At 37.5% G+C, this 22,134-nt stretch overlaps 3 protein-coding genes across 7 annotated transcripts; 2 read left to right on the plus strand and 1 right to left on the minus strand.

The window, feature by feature from the left end:
- Positions 1 to 271: 271 nt before the first annotated feature.
- Positions 272 to 4,978, plus strand: srsf2b (serine and arginine rich splicing factor 2b). Of its 5 annotated transcripts, XR_014607375.1 has the most exons (5): positions 272 to 799; positions 2,422 to 2,725; positions 2,879 to 2,989; positions 4,082 to 4,178; positions 4,685 to 4,978. XR_014607375.1 is itself a non-coding variant. In XM_084121427.1 (3 exons), the coding sequence occupies exons 1-2, from the start codon at positions 438 to 440 to the stop codon at positions 2,711 to 2,713; spliced, it is 654 nt and encodes a 217-aa protein (XP_083977553.1). In that variant the 5' UTR covers positions 296 to 437; the 3' UTR covers positions 2,714 to 2,725; positions 4,082 to 4,978. The 5 variants fall into 5 exon arrangements, 2 of the variants coding, with proteins under 2 accessions (XP_083977552.1, XP_083977553.1); XR_014607374.1 differs by having other exon boundaries at positions 4,082 to 4,978; XR_014607376.1 differs by lacking the exon at positions 2,879 to 2,989 and having other exon boundaries at positions 296 to 799; positions 4,685 to 4,824.
- Positions 4,979 to 6,011: 1,033 nt separating this feature from the next.
- On the minus strand, positions 6,012 to 9,187 carry mettl23 (methyltransferase 23, arginine). The gene is made up of 5 exons (XM_084121306.1): positions 8,848 to 9,187; positions 8,668 to 8,772; positions 7,473 to 7,710; positions 7,316 to 7,400; positions 6,012 to 6,500 (listed from the first exon to the last, which is right to left on the minus strand). The coding sequence occupies exons 1-5, from the start codon at positions 8,935 to 8,937 to the stop codon at positions 6,341 to 6,343; spliced, it is 678 nt and encodes a 225-aa protein (XP_083977432.1). The 5' UTR covers positions 8,938 to 9,187; the 3' UTR covers positions 6,012 to 6,340.
- Positions 9,188 to 9,478: 291 nt separating this feature from the next.
- jmjd6 (jumonji domain containing 6, arginine demethylase and lysine hydroxylase) lies at positions 9,479 to 22,067 on the plus strand. The gene is made up of 6 exons (XM_084120794.1): positions 9,479 to 9,619; positions 13,919 to 14,307; positions 15,758 to 16,044; positions 17,897 to 18,032; positions 19,334 to 19,472; positions 20,810 to 22,067. Exons 1-6 carry the CDS (start codon positions 9,491 to 9,493, stop codon positions 20,939 to 20,941), a joined length of 1,212 nt encoding a protein of 403 aa, XP_083976920.1. The 5' UTR covers positions 9,479 to 9,490; the 3' UTR covers positions 20,942 to 22,067.
- Positions 22,068 to 22,134: the final 67 nt, after the last annotated feature.

Raw genomic sequence — 22,134 nt, forward strand, 5'->3', positions numbered from 1 at the left:
GTTGGACAGATGCTTTGAGCTTATAAGCTTTACAAATATTTATTTTATATTTGTATGATATTGTATACCTGACTGTAGCCGTATTTCGATTTCTATATAATTGTAGCCATTTTTAACGGTTTATTTAGGCCTATTTTTCTCTCTCTTTTTTTTTTCCTTTTAGTTTTATTTTTGTAATAACTGTATACTGTTCAATATCTGCATTTGAATGAAAGTACATTGTATAATATAAATGACATCGCTGAAAAATGCTAATTCACTTCCGGTTTTTGGTACTCGCCATTTTGAGAGCGTGTGCGCGCGCGCTCATTGTTGTGCTCGCGGAGCTCAACGGTCGGCAACTAGTGTTCGTTACGTTACTGGAATAGGCGAGTCGACTCCGTTTGAGGACACAAAGCGAAGTGAATTCTGATAGTTTGTTGGGTACGTTGATTAAAATGAGTTACGGCAGGCCTCCACCCGACGTAGAAGGCATGACATCGTTAAAAGTGGATAATTTGACGTACCGCACGTCGCCGGAGACGCTGCGGCGCGTCTTTGAAAAGTACGGCCGAGTTGGGGACGTTTATATTCCCCGGGATCGATACACGAAAGAGAGCCGGGGGTTCGCCTTCGTGCGCTTTCACGACAAGCGGGATGCCGAGGACGCGATGGACGCGATGGATGGGGCGATTCTGGACGGGCGAGAGCTCCGGGTTCAGATGGCCCGTTACGGCAGGCCGCCGGACTCCTACTACGGCGGGCGTCGCGGCGGGGGAGCCGCTAGAAGACACGGAGGACACGGCCGCCGCAGCCGGAGGTAAACAACACCTCAGATCAGATCAGACAGAGTTTATCTGAGGTCTTTATCTGCGTATAGGGCTTTTCTATGCGTTTTTACAGTCTGTTTTGTTTTTCTTGCGAGGAACGTTAGTTTAGTCTGCTAACGGTAGTTCAAGACTGATGCTGTTCCGTTCAAAACCATATGTTTTTGTTTTTATTATATGGACTTTGGCGCATTTCATTTGTGCTTTTATTTGCCTAACAGCGAGTGTCTGTGTTCAGAATAGCTCCTAACGGCTTATGTTCGCAGAATATAACTGTTAGTATGTAACGTAACGTTAGCTTACGGTGCATATATAACTTATACACAGCCTTCCGTTTCAAAGTGACTAATAAACCGTTTACAAATTAAATAATAGGCATTATCGAGCAGATATTGCAGTATTTTGCTTTAAGCTGTATACGTTTGTGACTTTTATATAAACCGTATAGGCTCGTTCACATTATAATGTTAATCGTTACCGTTCTGTTTACCATAAGCGCGTGCTGCAATTATGTAGTCTGTCGCTTTAAAGAGTGCAACAGTCGGAATCCTGAAGTAAATCCTCTATTTATTTGCTCCACAGGGAAATTTATTTTTTTAAATAATTTATACACCTTTAAAAACAGACATACTGTGAGTTCCGAGGTTTTTAAACGATGGTGTGTTTCTGTTGAAGCAGTCCGGTTGCGTTATTCTTGGTGAACAACTACATTACCCATGATACTCTACTGAATATTCCACCAATCAGGGAGTCGCGTCGAGGGAATCGCGCCAAAAGAGCTCTTTAGCCCCGCCCCCTGTCATGAAGCACTGAGAAAGACGTAATCGAGGCGGTTTCTATGCTGTCAAAATATTTTGTACATGATATATACATGCTATGTTTTGCAATAAACTTAAATGTATTGTATATAACACAACTTTATAGTTATATACAATAATTTATGTAATTTAAATGTATAGATATTTCTCCATAGTTTTAAATTCGATTGTCATTCGCAGTGTTTCATGGGATTGTAGTTCTTTCCCTCAATAAGTCCATTAAGTACACAGTCTTGTACCTTTTTGTAAAAGGACAGTGTTTTTGTCAGATTTTTTTTTTCTTCCAAATCAAAGTTTGTAATGTGATTCACCTCATATCTAGTTGATCATGGCTTATAATGCTTTAAAAACAATATCGTTTCTCTGTGTTGTTATCTTCACTGTGGAATTAGAACCATTATTATTATAACTTTATATTTTTCGTTTTAAAACATATAATGATAACAATATTGTTCTGTTTATTATAAGCGCACGCTGCAGTTTTGTCGTCTGCCGCTTTAAATGCTTGACCTCTTTACAGCAGAATGGATTCTGATTGGCCGATATTAATGTTTTTATCATTCATCAGCTGAAAAAAAAAATCTGAAAGTGATTCCAACTACATCGTTCCTCTGTGCCATTATAGTTCTGGTGTGGATTTCACTATTCTCACAGAACTAATAAAGGATTATTAAAACTTTATTGTTATAGGACTTGCTGTGAATGTTCCTTATATCTTACCAAGTTGAGTGAAAGTGCAGGTCTGTGTACAGACTCTATTGAAATAATCCATCATTTTTCTTCATCTCCACCCACAGTCCGAGGCGTCGGAGACGCAGCCGCTCCCGAAGCAGGAGCCGCTCTCGTTCCCGCAGCCGTTCCCGTTACAGCAGGTCGAGGTCCCGCTCCTATTCCCGCTCTCGCTCCAAGTCACACACTCCCCGCAAGAGGAAGTCCAAGTCTCCTTCCAGGTCTAGGTCACGTTCTCGATCCAAATCCAGGTCCCGTTCCAGAAGCCGCACGCCTGCATCGAACAGAGGGTCCAAGTCCAGGTCCAGGTCTAAAAGCCAGCCAAAGTCTGCAGGGGAAGAAGGACCGGCATCATCCTAAAACGCTTCAGTGGTAAGAAAACGTGACCCCGGACAACGATGTGCTGGAATGCATTTGCTTATTCTTTGCAGATGCATCGCATTGGTAAAAATGTGACTTGCAGAGCAGGTTTTGGTTCTGCTTTGACAATGCTGTTGAACTCAATGTGGGATTGTTTCCTCCAAGCTGCTGAATCCAGTATGGCAATGTAAAAGCAGAGCTGTGTTGAGCTGTTAGAGGTGTACCTGCTCCTGTTGGGGTTGCTTTGAAGCAGATGGGTGTTTTGGTGGTGCTGAGGTACGTCTACGAGACAACGGACAGACAGCGTCCTGCCTTAGAAAAAAAAGTCAAACACAAACTCGCTGCCAGTTGCTTGCTTTAACCTGGAAATGGGAATAAACCTAGTACTTGAGTTTATAACTAGCGGGCTGGCATGACCAAAGTCTTATCTAACCTGTGTGCAAAATGAAATGAGATTATTTATAGCAGATGATTAGGGCTGGGTATCGAGTTCGATACTGCGGAGATGACGAGTCAGCAACGTCAACATCATCTTTGCAGCCAACACTGACTCAGAAAACACTAGTTTATTAATAAACAATTAAAATGTCTCCTTGCTATTTCCCCCACCGACACATTCATAATCATTAGGCTACTTTTGCCAGTGCTTTGCAGCAAGCTTTATGTGTGCGCTTGAGCACGAGGAGTATATTTCGCAAAAAAAGTCAACAAACTGAAAAAATAAAACCAGTTTTTTTAGGTAATATGTAATCTTGTTAAAACGGATTTCATAAAATTTGTATTGAAAAAAGTATTGTTCAGGAACCGGTATCGGATATTTTTGAACCCAGCCCTACAGATGAATTAGTCTGGCAATCAGTGCAAAAAAAACATCAGTTTAAAACAAAAGTAAACAAACTAACATTATAAGACTAATACTGTCATTCTGATTGGATGAGACACATTTAAAGTCAAATTTCCATTATGAACACATGCGACCGGACGTCATACTGCCAGAAATCTAGTCTTTTTAATGGGATGTCATTAATACATCACACATTTTATCATTTTTTTTATTTAAATGTGTATAGAGATGTATATATTTGTATAATATGTGTAGTTTGTTTTTGTGCTATGGTTAACTGTCCATGTCATCTTGATCCCCAGAGACTTTTTTCATTATTTCCCCACCTTTCATTTCCATGTTGGGGTGCGTTCACGCCATGTCGTAATTACGAGATTCCGACTTGTAAAAAGCGTTGGCGTCCTGGTTGAACTCGTAATTACAGCTGAATCTTTGAAAGCGTCACGTGTTGCGATCTGGTAATTACGACATGGCCTTTTCTCATGCTTCGTCACATGCCTGACCGCTGTTTTGTGTTCTCTCAGGTCCGTGGGCGATTGTAAACGTGTGACCTCGGTTGGAGCCTGAGGAACCCCGGATTGAAAACCCTGAAATCTACACCAAGGCTACATGGGCCTAAAGGTCATTATGACTGATTGGCATATTCACACTGTTAAAGAGTTATACAGCCCTTTGTTCTTTGTATACATTGTTCCTGTTTTCAGTGAGGTTGTTTTAAACGTTTATGTCCTTTTTAATTCATTGAGTAGGACGAGCATCACAATTCTATTGGGCTTTAAGGTAACCCTGTTTCGGTGATGGTTCTGAGTGTGCTAGCTGCACCTCACATGTGTCACTTTTGTAAGACGCTGTTTAGAAATTAATCTAGATTTGGCTCTTTTTGTTGTTGTTGTTGCTGTTAAAAATCTGCTTTAATCTGCAAATGCGTGAAATTATTTCTCTGCTTTGTTTTGAAATCATTTGGAAAGTATGAATAGCTTGTTTTGATTACTGTATATTACAGTCCTGATGTTAAACCAATTTTTGTATTTTGCTTTTATTACATGATATATATATAGTTAATTTGGCTTTTGGTGAGTGATTATTTGGATTCTAACCCAATGTCTTGTGTATTTTTTGTGCACTAGGCGCAGTTGTCTAGCTGTTGAGTTTTGCTGGTTAGCTGTTAAGATCCGGTGTTGCAGTGCTGAGTGCTTGGCTGTTTCCGGTTTTCTCCAGTTTGCTGCTGTTGCAGGTGTGGTCGAGGTCAAGCAGCATCTGCGCAATAAAAAAATCGGTGGCCAAAGCGCTGTCGTCTGTCAAATTGTGTTACAGTTTGGAAAGTTGGGAGTATCTTAAACTGTACCTATCAACTCTGTTCTGTCCTTTGATCTTTTTTTCTTTTTTTTTGGATCTTCAATAAATCAATTATTAAATGCTTTTGTCTTGGTGTCGTGGCAAAATGTGTTCTTGACAGGGTTATTATTTATTGTTAAACTCACTTCACTTGAAATAAAAAAGTAAAAAACCTTTAAAGTCCCCCTGTGGTAAAAAAAGAAAATCTAGTTTTTAATGTTTATATGTCTATGTGCTGTTTTTAATATGCTTCAAGACAAACCATGTGTAAATTCATAAGTCGACACCATTGCGGAGTATTTTCTCCTTAAAACTGCAGTGAATCAAAGACAGCCTCAAAAACAGTTTCAAATCGCTGGTCGAGTGGATCGTGTGAGGGAGTGGAGGTTAAACAAATTAACCCTCATCCTTTCCTCGCACTCAGAATGACCCGAAGCCCTAAAATTATACTACTTTTTTTTTTTTTTTTTGGGTCCAGAAAAGCTTATTTTATTTCATTTTGATAACTTTTTAATGCATTATTTTTTGAATTACTGGATTTAATCAAAATAGTAATTTAAGCACATTCCTCACATTCTTTCAAATTAAATTCAAAATAACTCACAATTTCATGCATAACCCTTTTAATTCAGCTCAAAATATCTTACATTGGGTGTCTTTGCCAATCTCTTGTGAAAAAAATAATAATATAACATATTTCATGACTCTAGACACTAAATGGCCTTAAATGAGCTGTTCCGCTGGGTCTTAAAGTCAGTTTGCCTTCATTATGCATTCAGATACACATGTAGACATTATAAAATAATTTTTTAGTAAAATTTAGCATTTTTAGTTACAATTTTGAGCATTTTTAGGTTTTTCTATGATAACTGAAGCATTCCTCACATTCCATTCATTCCTAAGGGTGTCAAATTGACCCGAGAGGGAAGGATTTGTTACTTTTTTTAATTTCAACCACAAACTACTCAAATCCATTTTTTTGTGTGTGTGTATTCGTGGTTCAAGTGCGACAAAAGTCCTAGGGCCTTGATCTCCTCTGATGAACACTCATTTTAAACAAAAAATTCAAAAATACGTTTCGTGTTAAAATGACCCTGGGGGTAAACTTTAAATATGTCATTTTGGTGATCAACTTATTTTATTTCAGCTAGTTGCCAAGCCAACATTTCTTATTTCTTTATTTTAAGTTGTAATAAAAACACTGAAATAATGAATAAAAAAACTAATACAAATGACAAACGCACAACAAAATTACTAAAACTTTAACAAATTAAAATTAAAATATTGATAAATATAATAGTATCTCAATGATACTTAAATAAAACTAGTTCTTGACCTATAGTGTATATTGGCATAATCTGTCATCATAAACCTGTTTTATTTCTGTAATCTGACATTTTCAAGTGAAGGACTAAAATGTAGAACAGAAATTTATCAGGAGTTTCTCATTAAAACAGCTTTCTTGTTATAATCATCATTTGTACAGTATGATTCCCAGGAAGTGTTGATCCAGCAAGATGGTTTTTGTTTGCTTCAAATGTTTCTAGTGGGACATTAATGCACTTCAGATCCCACTTGTGTAACAAAGCATCTATGGACCAGTCCGCACTGCAATAAAAAGAAATAAAAAGTGTATTCATTTTTAACCAAGCATCTTGGATGGTGAATAATTATGAATGCAGAACCCTATTAATGTTACATTTATCAATATAGCGGTACTAATTTTACAAGATTGCTTTCTGCAGGGTTCCTACAGTTATGGAAATAACAGAGAATTTCAAACTGTGATTTCCAAGAATGGAAATGAATCAGATCTTAAAGTTATGGGATTTTCTATAATATATATTTTTCTTATGTTCATTTTTGAGCTATAAATTGCTCTTTGTCAGTGTAATGTCTATAAAACTAATGTTTAAAATCAAACGTATGGAAGCTTGTTTCTGCCACAGAATAAAAAATGTAATAACACAATTACGAGATTATATCTCACAATTATGGGGAAAAAAAGTCAGAATTACGGGATAAAAAGTCACAATTTAAATGTACATTTTAAATTTACTCAGAATTTATAACTGGCAATTTTGACGTTTTTATTAGAATTGTGAGATACTTGCAATTGAGAGAAAAAAAAACGTTTTAATTACAAGTTTATATCTTTCAAATCTTCTCGCAATTGCGAGTTTATGATTCGCAACTCTGACATTATTTCTCACAATTACGAGTTTATAACTCGCAATTCGGACTTTTTTTCTTAGAATCGTCACATATATTCTTGCATTTGCGAGAAAAAAGTCAGAATCGCAACACAAGTCGCAATTACCTTTTCTTAATTACAAGTTTATATCTTTCAACTTTATTTCTCACAATTGCAAGTACATATCTATGGTGGCCCAGTAGTGCACAACACAACAAAATCAAATCACCTTCTCTCCTGGTATGTAGTCCAGAACTGAGCATGAGGGTTTCTCCTTACGAGAAAGGAGATGGTCACAAGCACGTCTTCAAAATCTGTCCAAAGCAAATGTTTTGTTTAATATTTAGAAACCTGTGTAACATTTAAGCAGAAGAGAAAAACCTCACCTTCAGGTTCATAGAATACATCTGACCCCAGGATGATGTCTAGCGGTGTCAGAGAGAGGAGCTCCGGCGACACCCGTCCCCAGGTGAGTCCGATCACAGGCACGCTGGGGAGGTTATTGACGTCACAGGAGCGCCTGCAGTTCCTCAGACAGAGGGGGAGTTCGGCACTGTCTGACAACACCACATGAGCTCCACACTTGGCAGCCACCACACCAGGCAAACTCACCCCGGCGCCAAGCTGCAACACAAGAGGACACTGTTTATTACACTCCTATTGTGTTGCGGGTTCATTCGACCCAAATTCCATTTGTTTGAAACACCGGGTAAACCCCTTCAGCCGTGACTTAGGCTGAATCCCAATTCTCTGTCTTACCCCTACCCCTACCCCTTCGTCTTACCCCTAGCCCTTGATCAAAATGAGAATTGGGATAGCCCTTACTCTCATGTGAACGTGCAAAACTAAGGGGAAGGGGTAAGATTCAGCCTTATTCACGATACAGCACTAGCCTCTCTTACCTTACTGCTTTTATAAAACGGTTACCACACAATACAAATATTAAAGTAAAAAAATATGTATCAATGCAAAATCACTAAAATCCTTCCGCTGGAAAAAATAGTCCCTGACCGTGAACAGCAACAGTAGTTACATTATTTCGCCATTAGATGGTGGAAAAGACTGTCTTTACTGACTTTTTTTTGTAACTTTAGTTCAACGATTCAAATAAAGCCCGTACATGTAAGCTATTAAAACAAAATTACCCAAATTATAAATAAAAAAACGATGAGATATTAACAAATTATCTGTATGGCAGTATATATGGCAACAGTTTTCCCCATGGTATCGAATATCAATATTTTTCAAGGTATCGTATTGAAGTTGGAAAGAAGTTTGATGTTTTCTCCAGAAGGTTCAGTTATGACATTTTTATTAAACATTATGAGGTAAAAAAAATAAAATAATAATAAATAAATAAAACAAATAAATGTATGCATTGCTTACAATAAGATCTATAAAAAGCATTAAGAAAATAGACGGGGTGAAATTTCAATTCATGCCAACTTCAACACAGCAGGACTTGGTGCATAAAGTTGTTTTGCATAAATAATGGAGGGGGTTTGACTCCAATTTAATTACTAAATGTGAACATGAATTGTCAAGGCATCAGATATGTGTATGAGTAGTAGGATGTCGTACCTCAAGAACAGTCTTGTTCTGTAGTTCCTCTCTTGCCATCCACACATACTGTGACAGTACCACCGCACAGGGCCACACATACATGCCATATTGTGAATCAAGAACCTGAAATAAATCACAATGTTTATTGTCAAATTATTGACAAATGAATTACATAAAGTATAACAAACGTTGCTGTACCTCAGGGACAGACACAGTTAAGGACTGAGAATCTTCACAGTCCTGAAATGTAAATGATTTCTCTATTAACGTGTGAGAAGATTCGTTCATGGCCTTGCCGATGTTTTACCTTCCAGTACTTGTAGTTGACACCACATTTTCAGCTGTCCAAAACAACATTAAATCCATTTCGCATATCATACTAGTACGTTTAGGCGGTCTCTTTCTCTGGCGATGTTCTATTGGATCTTTAGTCTGCGCGGACAGTGACTCGCACACTCGACAGCCAATCAGCGTTCAAATCCGAAAGTGCGATGTGAAACAGCCAGCCAATCAGATTCTTAGAAACGTATACTGGGCGGGAAATAAGCTACAGGTTAGATTGCGCCATACGGCGTGAAAGAAGCTTGCTGCCGCCAGGTTATCTAACTTTAGTTTATTACCGAACCCTTCAGTGTATAAACCTCCCGTCTCTCTGAAATAAACATAACTTGATTCCTGTATCGCGCACAGTACTGTCGGCAGCAAAAGAACTGCACACACATCTACAAGGCCTCCAATGACTGACTAGCCACTCTCCGTATACTTTCATTGCATTGGACTTAGCAATAGCAAGCGGGCTAAAAGCGTCACTCAAAGACAAGACGCGTCGAAACGCTGAAGAATGAACCATAAGAGTAAGAAACGGATCAAAGAAGCGAAGCGGAGCGCCAGACCCGAGCTGAAGGACTCGAGCGACTGGATCAAACACGATTACTGCGAGAGCTTCGACGTGTCGCACAGGACCGTGAAGGTAACGTTACTGTTCATGTAACGGAGTAGCGTTACACGACGCGGTGTTGTTAATGTTACACACACACACACACACGCATGTGTCTGTGACGGCAGCCAGTGTCTACGTTGCTCACCGCACGTACACACTTCCTCGTTTACAAGACACTTGACAAGTTTGTGGTTGCTAGAACAGTGTGACAGTAACGAGCACGTTTTGATTTTAAGTAGGCTAAATAATTACATAAGCTAATAAATAATGGTCCAAAGTTTGGAAACATTACTATTTTTTAAGTTCATCTGGCTTGCATTTATTTGAGTAAAAATACAGGGGGGAAAAAAGAATTTTAAATGGCTGTTTTCTGTGTGAATATATGTTAAAATGTAATGTATTCCTGTGATCAAAGCTGAATTTTCAGTCTTCAGTGTCACATGATCCTTCAGAAATCATTCTAAAATTATGATTTATTATCAATAATGCAGTGCTGCTTGATATTATTTTGGAACCTGAGATTCTTTTTTTCAGGATTCTTTGATGAATAAAAAGTTAAAAAGAACAGCATTTATTCAAAATAGAAATCTTTTATAAGAATACTCTTTACTATCACTTTCTAACCATTTAACACATCCTTGCTGAATAAAAGTATTAATTTCTTTGGGGAAAAAACAACAACTTTTTGAACGGTAGTGTATATTGTTACAAAAGATTACCGTTTTAAATAAACACTGTTATTTTTAAACTTTTTATTAATCAAAGAATCCCGAAAAAAGGGTCACAGGTTATAATATATATATATATATATTAAGCAGCACAACTCTTTCCAACATTGATAATATAAATCAGCATATTGTAATGATTTCTGAAGGATCATGAAGACCATAATGTATCATGTGAACAGTAGTTCAAGTGACTGTCTGTATCTGAAATCGCATACTTTCCTTCTATAAAGTTGGCGAAAACAGAATATGAGAATAGAATAGTATGTCCGACTACAAATTCACAGTAAATCTCCCATGAGGCCACGGGAGAGGATTTATTAATGACCGTGACGCTGGTAGGTCACATGATTATGACAACATGGCGAATGTAGTATGTCTGGATTACATTCACACTTTTTTAGCGCTCACAAAGTACGTACCTATGCAAATAAGTGCCTACTCATGAGTGTATGTGATTTGGGACGCAGCCACTGTCTACCTCTAAAGTGATATTAAAAAAATGTTTGGCTCTTTCAAGCTTTATAATGGCAGTTTATGTTTTGAAGTGCATAAAGGTGCATCTGTCCATCATAAGTGCACTTTTATGATGGACAGATGCACTTTTATGATGGAGAGATGCACTTATGATGGAGAGATGCACTTTTATGATGGAGAGATGTACTTATGATGGAGAGATGCACTTTTATGATGGAGAGATGTACTTATGATGGAGAGATGCACTTTTATGATGGAGAGATGCACTTATGATGGAGAGATGCACTTTTATGATGGAGAGATGTACTTATGATGGAGAGATGCACTTATGATGGAGAGATGCACTTATGATGGAGAGATGCACTTTTATGATGGAGAGATGCACTTATGATGGAGAGATGCACTTTTATGATGGAGAGATGCACTTATGATGGAGAGATGCACTTTTATGATGGAGAGATGTACTTTTATCATGGATAGATGCACTTTTATGATGGAGAGATGCACTTATGATGGAGAGATGCACTTATGATGGAGAGATGCACTTTTATGATGGAGAGATGTACTTTTATCATGGATAGATGCACTTTTATGATGGAGAGATGTACTTATGATGGAGAGATGCACTTTTATGATGGAGAGATGTACTTTTATCATGGATAGATGCACTTTTATGATGGAGAGATGCACTTATGATGGAGAGATGCACTTTTATGATGGAGAGATGTACTTATGATGGAGAGATGCACTTTTATGATGGAGAGATGCACTTATGATGGAGAGATGCACTTTTATGATGGAGAGATGTACTTTTATCATGGATAGATGCACTTTTATGATGGAGAGATGTACTTATGATGGAGAGATGCACTTTTATGATGGAGAGATGCACTTATGATGGAGAGATGCACTTTTATGATGGAGAGATGTACTTTTATCATGGATAGATGCACTTTTATGATGGAGAGATGTACTTATGATGGAGAGATGCACTTTTATGATGGAGAGATGCACTTATGATGGAGAGATGCACTTTTATGATGGAGAGATGTACTTTTATCATGGATAGATGCACTTTTATGATGGAGAGATGTACTTATGATGGAGAGATGCACTTTTATGATGGAGAGATGCACTTATGATGGAGAGATGCACTTATGATGGAGAGATGTACTTATGATGGAGATATGCACTTATGATGGAGAGATGCACTTTTATGATGGAGAGATGTACTTTTATCATGGATAGATGCACTTTTATGATGGAGAGATGTACTTATGATGGAGAGATGCACTTTTATGATGGAGAGATGCACTTTTATGATGGAGAGATGCACTTATGATGGAGAGATGCACTTTTATGATGGAGAGATGCACTTATGATGGAGAGATGCACTTTTATGATGGAGAGATGCACTTATGATGGAGAGATGCACTTATGATGGAGAGATGCACTTATGATGGAGAGATGCACTTTTATGATGGAGAGATGTACTTATAATGGATAGATGCACTTTTATGATGGAGAGATGCACTTTTATGATGGAGAGATGCACTTTTATGATGGAGAGATGTACTTTTATCATGGATAGATGCACTTTTATGATGGAGAGATGTACTTATGATGGAGAGATGCACTTTTATGATGGAGAGATGTACTTTTATCATGGATAGATGCACTTTTATGATGGAGAGATGTACTTATGATGGAGAGATGCACTTTTATGATGGAGAGATGCACTTATGATGGAGAGATGCACTTATGATGGAGAGATGCACTTTTATGATGGAGAGATGTACTTATAATGGATAGATGCACTTTTATGATGGAGAGATGTACTTATAATGGATAGATGCACTTTTATGATGGAGAGATGCACTTATGATGGAGAGATGCACTTTTATGATGGAGAGATGCACTTATGATGGAGAGATGCACTTTTATGATGGATGGATGCACTTTTATCATGGATAGATGCACTTTTATGATGGAGAGATGCACTTTTATGATGGAGAGATGTACTTATGATGGAGAGATGCACTTTTATGATGGAGAGATGCACTTATGATGGAGAGATGCACTTTTATGATGGAGAGATGCACTTATGATGGAGAGATGCACTTTTATGATGGAGATATGCACTTTTATGATGGATGGATGCACTTTTATCATGGATAGATGCACTTTTATGATGGAGAGATGCACTTTTATGATGGAGAGATGCACTTTTATGATGGAGAGATGTACTTATGATGGAGAGATGCACTTTTATGATGGAGAGATGCACTTATGATGGAGAGATGCACTTATGATGGAGAGATGCACTTATGATGGAGAGATGCACTTTTATGATGGAGAGATGCACTTTTATGATGGAGAGATGTACTTATAATGGATAGATGCACTTTTATGATGGAGAGATGCACTTTTATGATGGAGAGATGTACTTATAATGGATAGATGCACTTTTATGATGGAGAGATGCACTTATGATGGAGAGATGCACTTTTATGATGGAGAGATGCACTTTTATGATGGATGGATGCACTTTTATCATGGATAGATGCACTTTTATGATGGAGAGATGTACTTATAATGGAGAGATGCACTTTTATGATGGAGAGATGCACTTTTATGATGGAGAGATGCACTTTTATGATGGAGAGATGCACTTTTATGATGGATGGATGCACTTTTATCATGGATAGATGCACTTTTATGATGGAGAGATGCACTTTTATCATGGATAGATGCACTTTTATGATGGAGAGATGCACTTTTATGATGGAGAGATGTACTTATAATGGATAGATGCACTTTTATGATGGATAGATGCTCTTTTATCATGGATAGATGCACTTTTTTGAGTTTCATACTGATGGTTGCAATTCACTGCCATTATAAAGCTCAGAAGCGTCAGGGTGTTTTTTAATATAACTCTGATTGTATTCGTCTGAAAGAAGAATGTCATATACAACTAGGATGACTTGAGGGTGAGTAAATCATGGGCTAATTTTCATTTTTGGGTGAACCATCCCTTTAATGTACAGTGTTCTGTAAAGCTGCTTTGAAACGACATTTGAAAGGCTCTATAGAAAATGAAACCAACTCTACGGTCTTTGTCCAGGACAACGTGGAGCGAGTGGACACCCTGCGCCTCAGTCCAGAGGAGTTCATCCAGCGCTTTGAGAAGCCGTACAAGCCTGTGGTTCTGCTCAACTGCCAGGAATCGTGGCCCGGGCGGGACAAATGGACCTTGGAGCGACTCAAGCGCAAATACCGCAACCAGAAGTTCAAATGCGGCGAGGACAACGACGGCTACTCTGTCAAGATGAAAATGAAGTACTACGTGGAGTATTTGGAGTCGACCCGTGACGACAGCCCCCTCTACATCTTTGATAGCAGTTTCGGCGAGCACGCCAAGCGCCGCAAGCTTCTGGAGGACTACCAGGTGCCCGTTTTCTTCAGGGACGACCTCTTTCAGTTTGCGGGGGAGAAGCGCCGCCCGCCGTACAGGTAACGCATCCTTTTTGCCCATCACTTTTCAGTTTCGTCTTCACTGATTTAGTAAAAATGGAAGTTAAACAAGCTGCTAATGCCACTTACTCGCCACAAATTAGCTACTCTTTGGTGTCCCATTACTTTTAAAAAGCATTAGAGGCATAAATCCCATGTTGTTTGGTGGTTTGGGGGCTTTTTTTGTAGTGAGAATTATTAGAAATTTAATTATTGCTTAATGTTTAATACTTCTCACTACAAGAAAGACCCCAAACCACCAGAACAGTATAACATGGCATGAAAACATATTAAAAATGTAAAGTTTATTTCTAGAAAATAAAGCGTAACAATTAATACTGTTTTTAGACCTATTCTTATAATATAGTATAATTAGATCAACTTTATTGATCCCCAAAGTGGAAATTCAATATAATATAATATAATTTGCTAGTTATCTAACTAGCTAGTAACTAGCTAGTAATATATGCTAGTATTAAATTTGTAGAAAAGGGGTAAATACAATTTCATGTAATTAATTTGTAATATTTATTTCCAATTTTTATTAAACAATATATCATATAGAGGTCAAGCAATATTGGATTTTACTGATAACTAATTTGGACAGAACCTGCCAATAACCGATTCATTAACTGATAGTTTTTAAAACTGATCCTGAATCAAAACCAAACACTCAAAGTAGTGCTGAACTTTATTACACAAATAAACAGCATTAGAGCTGAAACAATTAGTCGACATTAGTGACAACGATAAAAACAATAACAAAAACAATAGGGTCCTCTCACCATCGGTGCTCGGGCCCTAATAATTGTCTACAAATAATTTTGTTGTCAACACCAGCAACGCATAACAAAAATAGCAATGTACAGTGAGAGATTTACAAGATTATTTACATGTCAATACTTCTATAATTAATTGGAACAGCATTTCAAAAATTTGAATAAAATATATCATCGACCTGTAATATAATGTAATACAATATAATTTTTTTTGTGCTGTTTATTAGATTTGTTGAAAAGGGGTAAAATAAAATTGAATAGAATTAGATAAATTTGATCCCTTAAAGAGGAAATATAATATAATATATTATAATGTAATATAATAAGCTGTATTGATACCTCCCCACCACCAAAAAAAGAGAAAATGTATTAATTATATTATAATGTAATATAATATAATATAAATATTTTTATTATTTAATTGGTCATACATTTATTGAAAGGGAGAAAGATAATAGAATAGAAAATTTGATTGATCCCCCAAATATGAAATTCTCAACGATGTGATATAATATAATTATTTTTGCTATTACATTCGTTGAAAAGGGAGGGAAAGTTATTTTTTTGTGTTTTATAAGCGTTTCAGAGCCTAATTGTACCCTACCGGTGGACAGTAGCTAACGGCCAGTGTGTTTTCAGTCCATTTAGGCTGTTTTTCACTGTTCACCCAGGTGGTTTGTGATGGGTCCTGCCCGCTCGGGAACAGGCATCCACATCGACCCGCTCGGCACGAGTGCGTGGAACGCCCTGGTTCAGGGCCACAAGCGCTGGTGCCTGTTCCCCACACACACGCCCCGCGAGCTCATCAAGGTGACGCGAGAGGACGGGGGAAACCAGCAGGACGAGGCCATCACCTGGTTCAACGTCATCTACCCCCGCACACAGCAGCCCACCTGGCCAGCCGAATTCAGACCCCTGGAGGTGCTGCAGCACCCGGGCGAGACCGTGTTTGTGCCCGGTCAGTTACTGCACACACACACACACACACAGGTTTGCTAGGAGCGATGGCTAGTATTAGGGCTGGGTATCGATTCAGATGTTTCAATTCGATTTCGATTCTCGATTCGACTCAATGCATATGCATTTAATACAAACTCTATATTTATAAAAAAGAACAGTGAACATAAGTTTGCAAGTGGTTAATTAAAAAAAAGAAATTAAGAGCCACAAACCTGTATTTTAAACGCAATCCATTTTTTAAGTTACACTTGGGTACATTAAAACAAAACCCAACTCTATATTTCAAATGCACACAATTAATTGACAGGATTTTGATGCAAGATGAAAATTGGAGAAGTCAGAACAGTCGCATGCCTTGATCAGGTTATTTTATGTTTAATATATACATGTGTGAGTGTATTTATATATATATATATATACAAAATAATTATACACAGCACACACACATTTATATTATGTAAACACAAACCTTTATTTTGAATCCGATTAATGGTTTCACAGCCCTATTGTCTTCTAAACAATGCCTCTCTACATATCTTCAAACCACATGGTATTTATGAGACTGGAGCGGCTGTTCAGGCTTTGCAAGACTTGTTTATTGGCGTTAAATAGATGTAGGCGTTTCACAGACTTCATCCGAGTACAATTTATCTGCTCATTTTAGTGTAAAACTAGGTATTAGTATGAAAGCGGGTGAAGTGCAGAAGCCTTCGACTCTTAAGCGTCTATATTCATAAAAAGAGATGGATGAAAATTCAAGAGGAAGCAAAGCAAAAAGGACTCGCACAATTGACTGACGTCACATCTGAACAAAACGGATCCGAACCCAAAAACCATCTGACTAATACAGACTTGACTTTCAAACTCGCTTTCAAGTGTTCACATGCATTTATTTACATTCAGCAGATGCTTTTATCTAAAGGTAGCAATTTTAGAGCCCTAGTTATTTTGTAAAATATATAACAGGTTACCAGTACAAACTATGCAAATATGCTGCTTATATTATAAAATTCTAGCATTTTATAAAAATAAATGTTAATTATACGTAAGCGGCAGAGGTGTAAAAGGATAATAATGCAGTTCAATTTCCACCAAGTTTCAACCACAATTTGGTCAAAATGATCACAGTATTGTGTTGTGTACCCAATCATTTCTTCAAGTATGTGTAGCACAACGAATATACTCTTGTGAAGACGACCCCAAAGGTGCATTTAAAAATGTCCATTTAACAGGGGTCGTACAAGGTGTTTAAAGTGCTTGAAGTACCTTGAAAACAGCCATATTTATTCAAAGGTTTTTAAAAGTGCTTGAATTATTGAAAGAAAATATGTAAAATTAGTGTTTAACTTTATTGATAAAACGATCTTTTCATGCAAAATTAACGCTGCAGCCCATCTAATATAGATATAGAGCCATTTCACATGGCTATGAGCATGATATTGCTCATATAAATATCCAAGTATATGAAACCGCTTTCATTCTTCAGGGCAATCGTATATTCATGAGAAGAAAACTCTTTTAATAAGAAAGCGATATCTTTGTCATAGTATCCTTTCAATGGTTAAAGCTAACACAGTCATTGCAAAGTGCTGCACTTTATTTGTACCATTTTGTTTTATTAGCAATTTTTATTTATCCATTTACCTTTTTTGAATTTGAAAGATAATAAAGATATTGTGTAACAAGTGAGATCTCTGAATGTAGTCAATACATATACTAAAATACAATAGTTAAATAAATATGAGATGAAATAGTTTATAAATATTAGTAATTAGCATAACAGTGACATGAACATGATGCAGCCCTCATTGTAACTGTGGTTGTGTGTGTGTGTGTTGTGTTTTTCACAGGCGGATGGTGGCATGTCGTCCTGAACTTGGACACGACTATTGCTGTGACCCAGAATTTCGCAAGCACCACGAACTTCCCCATCGTGTGGCACAAGACGGTGCGAGGCCGGCCCAAGCTCTCCAGGAAGTGGTACCGGTGAGAGATCTGTTCACTGACCACTTTTCAGATTACTTTTAACTGTAGATGTTATTGTGTTAGCCTCGCTCTAGACATTATTAGCTGCTTTTCCACCATCAGGCCAAACTGTTCTCTTGTGCGTTACCGTTTCTTTCCATGATAATGGAGCTCTTTTGAATGTATTACAAATACATTTTCGTTGCCTTTGTAATGCAGGAGTTTACAGACGATATGACCGCGTTATGGAGGATGATCAGATATTTCTGCTCATTTTATTATTAACTTGTTTACTTTGCTCAAATCGCACACTTGACCAGCAACAGAGAAACCGGCAGCCAGGCAACAGACACGTGACCAATCCTGAGTGGCGACGTCACATGTTTTACCGGCACGGTTAGACAACGGTGTGAGAATTACAGGTCGAGGGCGCTTTGTAATCCGGTGAAGTGGAAATGCATCTAGAACCGTTCAGCCCTACGACGGAAGAGCAGCGATAGTTACATTAAACTACAACTATTAAACATTTCTGTTGTTTTAAATCAAATAAACGATAACTGAAAAAATATGTAATATCTTGAAATGATTTGATTTCATCTAGTTGCCAAGGCAACATTTCTCATTTTCATTTAGTTTTCATTTTTTAGTTTTAGTAACTTGATGTGCTAAAATAACTTAAACTAACACTGAAATAAAAATTAACTATATAGACATATATTTTTTTTTAAACGATAAAAATGTAAAACAAAAAATAATTAAATGATAATATAAAAATTGAAATGAATTCAAAATATTCATAACTATTATAGTATAAAATAATTCATAACTACAATAGTATAATTCTCTCCACAACAAACAATTTTAAACCTAATAAAAAAAAAATCCAAAGTAGAGCTGCACGATTATGCATGAATAAATCACAATTTTTTGTTGTTTTTTTAAAACCGAGATTGTGATTCTCCTGCGATTCTGAATAGAAACTGATTAAAATAACACGTAAATGCCTCTCTCTGGCCCAGTGGCAGCGCCAACGCAGATCTGAATGTTCACTGTGATCGTACTTCTCAAAGGTTTAACAGACAAATGGTGAATCGTTGTCATTTAGGAATAAGATCGCGGATGTGTTTGAATCGAGATCTTTTAAGGATTAATCGTGCAGCTCTAGTCACAAGTTAGTTTATTTAGTTGCCAATGAAAGTGTCAGTGACACAGTAAGAAGAAATTAGACGTGTAAAGAAAACAAAGTAAAAAATGTTGTTTTATTTCCAGTCAAGCTGTAAGTGTGAAAGCATGATTGTTTCTTTTGATGGTTTGAATCTCAGGATCCTGAAGCAGGAAAGGCCAGATATTGCTGCTCTGGCGGATAAAGTGGATCTGCAGGAATCGACGGGCATCGCCTCGGACAGCTCCAGTGACTCCTCGTCCTCTTCCTCATCCAGCTCCTCCGACTCGGGTTCAGAGGTACAGCATCTTCCTCTAGATCCACACACACCTCCATCAGATACACCTGCTCACAGTCAGACCCATGTGACCAAGCTCCACATCTAACTAAGCCCTTGGAATAAAGATTAACAAAATGATCTCTATTTTTCAGCCTTTTGATGACATTGTTTTCATCAACATTAATAACTGAATCGATTAAAGCACTTTTGCGTTCCTCCTGCGTTCAGTAACCATACCTTTTTGAGAAACACTCAAATCACATTGTTTACTGTTATTATTTGGCAAATTCATGGTCAGATATTATTCACAGTCCTCAAAGTAAAGTTTTACTGATGCTGTATCTGTGTTTTCTATACACATTGTTATTAATAGTAATATTTTAATACTTATTAAAAGTTTGGAGGTTTTTAAATAAATTAATACTTTTATTCAGCAAGGACTCATTAAAAGCAGATTTCAACATTGATAATGATCAGAAATGTTCTTTTGAGCATCAAATCATCATATTAGACTGATTTTTGAAGGATCATGTGACACTGAAGACTGGAGTAATGATGCTGAAAATTCAGCTTTGATCACAGGAATACATTACATTTTACAATATATTTCCTTAGAAAACAGTTATATTAAATGGTAATAATGTTTCTAAGTATTACTGTTTTTACTGTACTGTATTTTTGATCAAATAAATGGAGTCTTGGTGAGCAGAAGAGACTTCTTTCAAAAACATAAATCTTTCAGAGCCCAAACCTTTGAACAACAGTGCATTCAAATTGGAAATGGATTGGATTGGAAATGTATCAATAGTAATTTACCAGTGCTTGTTATTTCTGGACTATATTTATGAAAATTATAATTTAAAGGTAGGCTATGAGTTCTCCACTTGTTGTTTGTGTGGTTAACGCTAACGGTTAATCGATTAATTGAACTCTGATTTGAATGACAATGAATTACCATACCATAACCACGAGTTTCAATGCTCTACTAACTCACTCACCCAGGCCCCGCCCCCTTTATTTTGCATACGATTTATTTAAAATAGTATTATTGTGACTTGTTCGTTCCCGGAAGAAAACTCCAGACTACAATGGAGGCGTTTCAGGGAGTTGAGAAACACTTGCAGATATAAAAAAAAACTCCCGCTGGAGGGACTTTGTAACTTTACACACTAAAGACAGTTGAACATGTAAAAAGCAGAATAGGTTAATGCAAGAAATAAAATGCAATATGAATCTAGATAAAAATAATCAAGGTATGTTTTCAGCAGTGAATTTTCAATTGTATGCATTTTATGAATAAAAAAAAAAAATGCTGTTTTCATGAGATTTTGTCATTGCTTGTCTTCCCTCCTGAAGGCCGACTCGGGCTCCGAGGCCGACGCCATGACCCATCGCAGAAAGAAGAGGAAAACCTGTGGCCTGATGGGAAACGGTGACATCACAAGCCAGGACGACTGCGTGAGCAAAGAGCGCAGTTCGTCCCGGTGACGTCTCCCCGTCACCCCTCGCGATAACAAACTCAGCCTTAGTGCGCCTTTTCAGATCAACAAGAACAAGTCACCCAAATATGTGCGGAGAACCCTTCTCGCGATGCCTTTGCTGATGTCACACTCTGGACGTCCCAGTGCCAAGGTCACTCATCTGCCGTTTTTATATTTCCTACATCACGCCCCATCTGAGGTAGTACGGCTGGACCTGAAGCGTGTGATGCTGCCTTCAGCTCTGTGAACCTAGGAAATCGATTATCTTATTACTCATTCTGATGTTATTCTTGAGCTGTTTCTCTCTCAGTTAGCAGAAAACGTGCCCATAGTTCTTAAAACTGTTAAACGGCTGCGATTTGTGCTGCTTTTTCCCCACTAAATCATTAAGTCACACAATTTTAGAGAAGAATTGATTCTAAAATGCTTAAGGTTTAATTAGAAGACCTCTAGTCGTAACTAGTATGAATGCAGCGTTCGGTTCGGTCCGGTTTGATCCGGTTCTGGTTTAACACTTCACACTTGAGTTCGGTGGTTAAATGAGCACGTTTGTGGGATTTGACTGAAACGGGAGGCGTTGTTCTGTTATAAACCTTCTGTGACTACACTAGATGGCGCTAATGCTTATTTATTATACAGTGCACTATGAGCCACACAGAAGAGGACGGGGGGAGAAGTGACTAACCTGTAATGTCTTAAAGTTTTGAATTCGTTTTTTTAACAGAAGGTAATGGCGTTAATCCAAAACTTGGTAACCTGTGATGACCTAAATTTGTTTCAGGGCTACAATAATGGACTTTTATGTTGTGATTGGACGTGAGGTGTTGGTCAGAATGAGTGTTGTTGAAATGTTTGTGACGCATCAAAGAAAGATGTGGTTGAAAAGTGCCTATTTTTACCTGATGTGTGTTGCTTTGAGCTCTCGTATTTCTCATATCTCGTTTCTCAGCTGCGGATTTGAATGGCAAATATTAAGATTTAAAACGATGGACTGAAGCCTTCCGTTCTTGTTGCTTCAGATCTGTGTTTTCTCTCTCATTTGATGCTCTGTCTTCTTCAGTGGCTCGGTCGTGTGACTCCGGAGATCAAAACAAAATGAATGATGATGATTGTTTAATAAAAGTTTCTATGTATTTGTCTTGGTCATTGTCTTTGCATATCGCAGATTGTCTAGGCGGGTGTGATGATGTTACATCCAGT

Source organism: Abramis brama, assembly GCF_963993115.1.
Source record: "Abramis brama genome assembly, chromosome: 1".
NCBI lineage: Eukaryota > Metazoa > Chordata > Actinopteri > Cypriniformes > Leuciscidae > Abramis > Abramis brama.

What these genes read in the sequence shown, in the direction of transcription:
- jmjd6 (XM_084120794.1), top strand. Translation starts at nt 9,491, where the DNA reads ATGAACCATAAGAGTAAGAAACGGATCAAAGAAGCGAAGCGGAGCGCC. An exon ending in TGTCGCACAGGACCGTGAAG is followed by an intron (nt 9,620 to 13,918) that starts GTAACGTTACTG and finishes GTCTTTGTCCAG; the next exon opens with GACAACGTGGAGCGAGTGGA. An exon ending in CCTCCGACTCGGGTTCAGAG is followed by an intron (nt 19,473 to 20,809) that starts GTACAGCATCTT and finishes TCCCTCCTGAAG; the next exon opens with GCCGACTCGGGCTCCGAGGC.
- mettl23 (XM_084121306.1), bottom strand. Translation starts at nt 8,937, where the DNA reads ATGAACGAATCTTCTCACACGTTAATAGAGAAATCATTTACATTTCAG. An exon ending in AGAACAAGACTGTTCTTGAG is followed by an intron (nt 7,711 to 8,667) that starts GTACGACATCCT and finishes CTTGTGTTGCAG; the next exon opens with CTTGGCGCCGGGGTGAGTTT. An exon ending in ACTACATACCAGGAGAGAAG is followed by an intron (nt 6,501 to 7,315) that starts GTGATTTGATTT and finishes TTTTTATTGCAG; the next exon opens with TGCGGACTGGTCCATAGATG.
- srsf2b (XM_084121426.1), top strand. Translation starts at nt 438, where the DNA reads ATGAGTTACGGCAGGCCTCCACCCGACGTAGAAGGCATGACATCGTTA. An exon ending in CACGGCCGCCGCAGCCGGAG is followed by an intron (nt 800 to 2,421) that starts GTAAACAACACC and finishes CTCCACCCACAG; the next exon opens with TCCGAGGCGTCGGAGACGCA.